Below are 8626 nucleotides of genomic sequence, written 5' to 3'. Positions count from 1 at the left end.
CAAATTTCATGGAAATCTGTCCAAAAGTGCAATACATTTCCACTCCAAACCACATGGGATCACTGAAGTCATTAGGATACATCATCTGGGAGACATTAATGGCTGTATAAAATGCTGTACCATATCCCTGTGGTAAAGGTTGAGATGTTTCACACGATAAGTGAAAAATCATCACTAAAGTCAGAAAGAATTAATCCTCTGGAGACCATGAATGTCTGTATTCAATTTCATGGCAATCCATCAAATATATCTTGGAGGTATTTCAGACTGGACCGAAGTGGTGCACCGACCGACCCAGAGATGGACTGCTGCTAGCGTGGCTAAAAAGCATCCTCATGATGTTATGTCCCAGACGCCAAAAGGAGCCTCTTCAGTTTCTTTCCCTTATAACTTCTGGAATGCATCTCAATGAACCATGAAGAAAACATGGTGGTGTCTCTGATGCTGTGTGTGTGTGTGTGGGTTTGTTGAGTCAACACTGGGAGGTAACCTGGCAAAGCTCTCCTTTACAACCTGCCCCGGGGAGATGACTGTGATTAGAGATGTTTCCACAGTGAAACTTTGTGTACATGAAGTGACATGAGCAGCGATGTGGTGGGAAAGTACATGGTCATGAAAACTACAAACTTTTAAAAGCTTTAATTTGTACTTTCTGTTTCTTAAAGGGTCATTCTTCTAGTTTTAAGCCATTTGCTCAAACTCCCATAAAACATACTATACATGTTAACTTTTTAATAAACCCAGCACAGTGTGTTACATGCTCAAAGTGCATTTTAATTTCCTCCCAGCAGCTATTAGCTTCTATTAATTTCCTGTATGAAAATCACATAGGGTGGGAAGGAGATGGCTGTGGATTTCTGATGGTGGAAGAGAAGAGAATAAAAGTTTTGCTGTTTGGTGTTTTGTTCTTGGACCAATTCTTTATCAGTCTGTATTTAGATGAACATGATGTTTATATATGTGTGTGGAAGTTGGAATGGGGTGTGATGGATCTAATGTTTTCTGCCTGTTTCCTGACTCTGGTCCTGAGATTCCTAAATGGAGGGCAGCAGCACTTTGAGATTTGTTTTAAATATATAGTGCATTACAAGTAAAATTTATTATTATTATTATATATCACTGATCACATAAAACAGACATTATGTAGCCAAAACATGCAAAAACAGTGGTATGACCCTTTAAAACAGACAGACATTATCCTCACCTAAGCCAGTTCAGTCTCTCAGAGCAGAATTCAAAGTAGGGTTGCAATTATTTTCATAGTCAATTAATCTGTTGATTATTTTCTCAATTAATCGATTAGTTGTTTGGTCCATAAAATGTCACATTAGTAGTTTAATACTGCATCATATCTTATGTTTCAAAGTGTCAAATAAATGTTGAGGGGTAAAATAAAGTTTAAATCAAAATCAGCTTAATTCAGAATGTTTAGACATAAAATTTTAAGTGACATATTTAAAATTGTTTCATATATATATATGTATATGTATCAAACAATACAATGTATAAAAGAATAATAAAGAATATGTGTAATCATCATCATCATCATGCGGAATTAATTATAGCTTGTGTAGGTGTACTTTTGATGTTTCATGCATTATGATTTCTGACTCCAGCACGTTGCAGTTTAACATTTTTTAGTCCCTGTGCATCCAGCTGATGGCAGCAGCGAGGGGGTGCTGCTTGTTGTTGATGCTGAGGAAGCTTCTCCTCCACTTCTGCATCTGAGAGGAGGAGAGACAGGGGCCGACTTCCTGTGTCGATCTGCGTTCAGCTGAGTTCAGCCTGGCTGCCTCTCCGGGAGGCTTGTGGCTCTGCAGACCGGGGAGGAAGGGAGGCTTCTGTGGGTGGTGTATGGCTCGGAGAGACGCCTGGGACGCCGGTGCAACAGCAGCAGCAGCCGTAAATGTGGATTGTTTACACCGCAGGGTCAAGACGTTCCTGCTTCCCCGCCTCCCTGCGACTACCGAACGCGGCCGCCTCGGCTCAGCTGCGTCCCCGCAGATAGTGTCAGCGGAGCGGGGCTGATGGTCCCGGTGCTCGCCCCGGCCTACATCATCATCATCGTCCGCTAGAGAGCTACGAGAAGCGGCCGCGCTGCTACATCCTGTCCCCTGAAGTCCCGCGGGAAGACCGGAGAAAGTAGAGGCGGAGCGGCGCAGCATCGCACCGTGTACGGTGCTGCGGTGTCGGAGGGAGTGGATGAGCAGCCGGAGCTGACCCAGAGATGGCTGTTCTCAAACTGGCCGACCAGGTAGGAAGGACCTGCTAGCTGCTGTTAGCTTAGCCTCCAAACAGCCAGCGTTTAACGCGTCTGTTTGGCCGAAATTTATTTTTAATATCTCGGCTTTGTGTTGGGCGTTTTGTCAAACACAGCTGATTTAAAAACACGTCCCTCCTGCAGACTGTGACCAGAATACAGTCATTAATCTGCAGGGAAAACTGCTCGTTTCAAATGCATCTTCATTTTTGCTTTTGTCGTTTATGGCTAAACATTTTCGGTGTTCCGTTAAAAATAGGACAAGCCCACTTCTCGCACACTTCCTGCTCCGTTTCCTTCCGCAAGCCTGAGCGTTGATGATTTATTAACTGCAGCTAAATGCAGGGTTGTGTATCCACAGTGCTGCAACATGTAGCTCAAATATGTGTTACATATGACAGACCTCCAACTGCACACCAAAAATCTGATAAGATTTTATGCCAAGGAGACATATTTCTCCCCACAAGGTCTGTTTAGTAGCTGCTTTTGATTGTATCACATGATGCTCCTCGGAAGTTTGTCCACTTTAAGTGTTCAAAAATGGAAATGTGAACATCATCATGACAGAAAGGGGGAGTGGGTAGCTCCTGTGTGCTGAGGAAGACTGTGTGATACAGTGGAAAGCCAAGGTCAAGAATGTATTATCAAGTTAAAATATCTAAAAGGGTTTAGATTTTTGTGCAACTAATGATAATTTGTTCTATTCAATCAATTCATTGTTTAGTTGATAAAATGTAAAGTAAAATAATAAGTGCTTCTTTAAAATGTCTTGTTTTGTCCGACCAACAGTCTAAAACCTAAATAATTTCAGTTTACAAAAAAACAATGTACATAAAAATAATATAACTAAAACAAATGAGAAGTACTCAATGTAGAAACTTTTTTGTATCAACTAATGATGATTTTCTTTACGGATTAATCTGCTATTTTCTCCATTACTCAAGTTCAGCAAACTGATCTCTCTGAGATGTAGCAGAGTAAAAACAGAAAGTACCTCCAACAAGTACAATACTTCAGTAAAGGTACTTCTGTGCAGATCAGTTATGTGTAGTGAAACTATCAGCGCCACCTTATAAGTCCGTCTCTCTGGTCTCACTTCTGTGAACTCGTGGTTTTTTAAAAATCTGATCATGAACAAGTGGCACCGACAGGCAGCTGAGTTCTGAAGAGTCCACTCACTCGCTTCTCTGAAACGTGCTGCTAGATATCCCCGGCGTGACGCAGCCTCGTCTGTCCAGTCATATCAGATCTGTCGTTAACTCCAAGGAAGGGAAGAACTTCTTTTTTTTTTTATGTAACTCAGAACGTTGGGACTTCCTGTTATTTTCAGACAACATGCTGATCATGCCTGATAACTGGATGCCTCAGCTCAGCAGACAGATCAGTGGCTTGCAGATTTTTGTGATGAGCGAGTCACATGAAAGTCTGCACGATGTGGTTTAACCTTGCAGGTAATGATGGCGTCCATAGGTCAAGGTCAACAGTCTACATAGGTTTTGTCTTAATAAATAAGCACACATTGCGTGTTAAGCAGCATTTTCTCCTATTTCTTATGCTAGTAATGTAAACATGCACGAAACAGAAGGGTGAAACATCATCTTTCCAACAGAATGCAAAAGGAATCACGGGAAGTTGTTGGCTTATGTCTTTCCGCCACAGCACTACTGTGTGTGGAGTGTGTTTTTATAGTGGTTGTGCGCATGTCCATTTTGCTTATCAGATTTCCTGTGGGTGTTTTTTCTCCTTTTGTCCTCGTTTTTAAGGTTTCCTCTATTGCGTCCTGTGTCTGTCAGGTGAATCATTCAGACCTCTGTTCATGATTTTAGGCGCGTTGGGAGAAGGAGACAGAGGGAGTAATAACATGCAGAATAGCAGGTTTTGATTTAGCGATTCACTTGCCGAGGGTAAGGAGACGAGACAGTTTGAGGCCTGTCACCTCCAACATGGCTGCAGAGCAGAGTCTTTCTTTTATGGAGGGAAACATAGGACAACAGGATGTACTGTATATGTGTGTGTTTGGGACATGTGTTATGAAAACAGAAGTTATCCGATGGAGGAAGTTTGTGTAGGATAAGAATGAGAGAAGGGAAACCTGCATCTTCTTCCATCGACTTATCCACATTGCAGTGTTGAGGATTTGACTTTTTTGGTGCTTCGAAGCTGCTTAAAATTCATCTGGACCTGTTGTCACAGCAAAAAGTCCTTAAACCCAAAACCTGCTAATTTGCTGTTAGCTGGACAGTTAGCTGGATCATGACCAAGACTGTTTCGGTTGAACCCCATACATGAAGTCATTTGCAAATACAAATGGCTGCTTTCTTAGTTTTAAATGAAAACATTATTTTAAATAATGTATGATCTGTTGCTTCCATTTGTATTTGTAATGAAGTTAGCCTAATTTTTAACTATATTTAATTTACTGCTTTTTGCTCCTCTGTAAATGCAAAGCCTTTACCTAGTGAGATGCCATTGTTTCTAACTTTAACTTAATCAGAATATAATCTACGTTACACAGCTCAGTGGCTGGATATAGTACGTGTATGTGAAATTATGGTTGTGGCTCGCTTGATCCCATGCAAATTTAATACAAACCTTTATGCTTATGTTAACGTGTTAACGAGCTTCATGTTTCTATTCATTTTATCATGCTTTCTCTGCATTGGACAACAAGCATTAAGCTGCCAATTAAAGGTGAGCAGAGAAGCGAGCTTGTGACTAGAAGGTCGTTGGTTCAGTCCCGCGAACAGGCAGGATACATCTGGGTGGGGAGGGTAAAAAAAAAGCGCTTGCCCTTGAGCAAGACCCATAACGCTCAGTGGCCAGCAGATCAGACTGTTATTGAACTGGGCAACTTCCAGGTGTGAATGTGTAACTGTGGGAATTTGAGAGCAAAACTGTTTAATCAGAGTCACCTATACTTGTACATGACATAATATAGAACAAAGTTAAAGTTTGTATACTGTATAAAAAGGATCAACCCAAATGTAGCTTGTGAAACTGTGAGCAAAAAGACCTAAATTCAAAGATTGTTGAAAGTCCTGTGGAGCCAGAACATATGGCTTTTAATTTATATATATATACACACACACACGTGTGTATCTATCTATCTATCTAGATCGAGTGTGTGTTGGAGATACTGTTAAGTAACAATGTTGTTACTAACTAGTAAGTAGTACTAGTAACTCATTATTACTATTTAATTCACTACTACTATTTATCATTGCATAACTGTTAATACTGTAAAATACTGTACATATCCACACTCCTTTTATATTTATATTTTTAGATGTATATATTTCATTATATTGTCTACTTACCTACTCACCTACTTTATATTATTATTTTTATTTCCTGAATACCTTGATATGAAAAGTGAGCAATTGTTACAAAAGAATTTTCCCCCCGGGGATCAATAAAGTATTTTTGTTCTGATAACCTGCAGCAGAGCTGATGCATCAGCAAAACCACAAGAGAGAGCTGAAGTCATAATGTCACTTCCTGTCTAACCTTTGTCCCCCTAGCTTGTGCAACTCAATGCAAACTCTCATTCAGTATTTCTTTCATCTGTCTCTCTGAAAAATAAAAGGATTATGAGCTCATTAAAAACAAAGCATCGCTAAATATTAAACCAGTGACCTCTTACATTATAGAAGTGTCCAGTTGTCACTTTAGCATTTCCATTGAACTTCTCATATGGTATCGTTGAAGAACAGTTTGAGGCCTAAAGAGGTAAAATGATCTATTATTTCACAAAAAGAGAACAGCTTAGGCTGGAGAAAAGCCCCAAAATGGCAAAACATTTGTGTAGCTGAGCTTTGTTTTTGTTCTATCCTGCCCCATTAATCATCTCACAACCCCTCAGATTTATCTTGTTACCATTTGGAAGGCCCAGACCACTAGATTGAGAACCACTGCTACAGTACTTTTGATACTTTAAGTATAATTAGCTAATAATCCTTATGGATGTTTACTTAAGTAGAATTTTCAATGAAGGACTTCTCCTTCTTAAGGACTATTTTTACATTGTTGAACTGGTACTTTTACTTAAGTAAAAGATCTGTATACTTTTTCTACCATTGAAAAAACTACAAGAGTGGCAGCGCAGGTACTTTGGTAATTGCAACTTGGTTTCATCCATATCCACAAAAACTCATCTCACAACTCTCTTCTAAAGTATTTTTTTCAACTTTCTAGTTGAACTCTCTGCTGTCTGTCCGTTCGCTAAAAACATAAATATTGAATAAATAACAATATTATATATCTGAACATATGAAGCGAGCCACACTACAGTGTTGAGAAAGGCTCTGTTCCACTCGCAGACTGGATAAAAGAACGTGGACGTGGCCACCTTGACATCACACATTGATTTGAAAACTACTCTTTTGAAGCCTTTGATATTTTGGTCATCGCCACATTGTTTTTTTTTTGGAACCAGATTTGAACATATTTGTAGGTGAGGGTGGGAGCTGAAGCGTAAAGCATAACCTACTTTAACGTATATTCTCCTCTAAATGGGACCATAATTTACTAAATGAACATCATGCAGTATTAAAGAAGACTTGAAACTAGCGATTGAGACCATAATAGTGTTTTACTGAGGTTATAAATCAGGTGAGAAGTCGGGTTAATTTGTATGGTTTAAGGCACTTTCGTCATTGGCTTCACTTTTCAGACCTGGAGGCTCCGGTTTCCTGTTCACACATGGCACATATGCAGTTTAAAATGATAAAAGTGGCAGATTTATAGATTGAAAATTCAAGGTATTTTTTTGAAACAGTGATTCCTTGATTTGATAGACAAAACTTTTAACTTTTAGCCGACTTTCTGTGCATAGTTACGGTTTTGGGGCAAGGTTTCTATCAAATGGTCCGTTGCTAATTGTCATATAATTTTTAGTAAAGTTATTGTTCCACTGTAAAAGAATCTGCCCCAAGCATATTTCTATTACATCTTCAAAAGTCTTGCCAAATGTCAATGGCAAAAATGATTTTACATATTCTAAAATAGTTCTCTGTGTTTAGAGGCTGGTATGTGTTTGAGGAAAGGCTCCCATTCATGCTCACCCTCTCTAAATCTCGTTGCCTTTCTTGTGCTAGCACCAGTCTCCCAGAGTCTACATGGCGATCACACGCACACACAGCGCTGTGACAAGGCACTGTTGCCAGCTGAGATTTCGTGCATGTTGCAAGAATGTGTGCACGAGTGCATGTGGAGCACTTAGAAAGAAAGGCATAGTGAAAGAGGCCGTATGCTGCCAAGTGTTGGCTGCTTCTTCTCTACACGGCCCCCCTTTCTCTCTCCAGTAGGGGCCTCGTTCACCACCCTAAACGTGTCCTCCCTCCCGCCCTCCATCCATCTCTCATCACTTTGCTCAAGTAAACACTGATTGAACCTGAACTTAACAGGCTTGAATGAAAACATGCTGGATGGCTAATGACCAGGAGAAAATGGCAAGGACGACGGGACAGTCGCTTCCTCTGTGTCTCCTTCCATTTTCTGTCACCCACTTAATTTCTCTTTGGCGATGTGCTTTCTACTTTGTTAGGTTGCATGAAATCAGTGCTTGGTGCGAGAACAGGTGGAAGTTTCACAGAGTTAAAAAAGTGACAGATGTTGTTTGAACCACCTGGCCTGCTCCCTCCTGTTTAACCAGTTTAGTTTGAGTTGAGGAGAAACTCATGTCACAGATGTCTTGGTCCCATTCTTAGTCATAGTATATTTTTTTTCAAGGTGTTGAACTTTTTGGGTACCGTCTGGAATATGTCTTTAGGACACAGTGTTGAAAACTGTACCTGAAGGTTGTTTGTTTTCTTATTCTGTGATCAGATAGTGCCTGATTGAAATTCTTTTTTTTACAAAATTTAGAGGACGGACTAGACTAGTAAAGGACTAGTTCAAAATGATGGGAAATAGGCCAATTATTTTCTTTCAGAGAGTTGAAAAGATTTATTGTACTCTCGTGTCTTGTGAAGCTAGAGCAAGGAGATGGTTAGCTTAGCTTATCATAAAGACTGGAAGCAGAGGCAAACAGCTAGCCTGGCTCTCTTGGAAGGTGGATAGTCACTAATTAAAGGTTACCTATTATACTGCATTTTCAGCCCTATATTGTAGTTCTGTCTCTCCTCTATGGCAGCTTTGCATGATTCAAAGTAAAAAAAAATAATTTTTATCTTATACTGGCTCTTCATGCAGGCCCGCATTTCAGCCTCTGTCTGAAACAAGCTTTAGAAAATGAAATATGAAAACGCATAATACTCTAAGACATTCTATTTTGTTTAATCTGTACACAAACAGGGAGTTACGCTGTTAACTGCTTCTTCATTAACAACTGCTGGGTCACCATGATGGCTATAGAAAGCCAGCACC

General features: G+C 39.9%; 1 protein-coding gene across 3 annotated transcripts in view; it reads left to right on the top strand.

The window, feature by feature from the left end:
- The first annotated feature begins 2115 nt into the window (after nt 1–2115).
- ankrd44 (ankyrin repeat domain 44) overlaps nt 2116–8626 on the top strand; it is a 39681-nt gene continuing 33170 nt past the window's right edge. For all 3 annotated transcript variants that reach the window (XM_038721342.1, XM_038721344.1, XM_038721343.1), the window contains exon 1: nt 2116–2254. In XM_038721342.1, the coding sequence (XP_038577270.1) occupies nt 2228–2254 (27 nt within the window). In that variant the 5' untranslated portion in view covers nt 2116–2227. The remainder of the gene's footprint in view (nt 2255–8626) is intronic.

The sequence above is a fragment of the Micropterus salmoides genome, unplaced genomic scaffold (assembly GCF_014851395.1).
Source record: "Micropterus salmoides isolate LMB-PRFRI ecotype aquatic unplaced genomic scaffold, ASM1485139v1 Ms_hic_scaffold_15, whole genome shotgun sequence".
Taxonomy (NCBI): domain Eukaryota; kingdom Metazoa; phylum Chordata; class Actinopteri; order Centrarchiformes; family Centrarchidae; genus Micropterus; species Micropterus salmoides.
The sequence above is the reverse complement of the archived record's forward strand: the minus strand, read 5'-3'. Positions and strand labels throughout refer to the sequence as shown.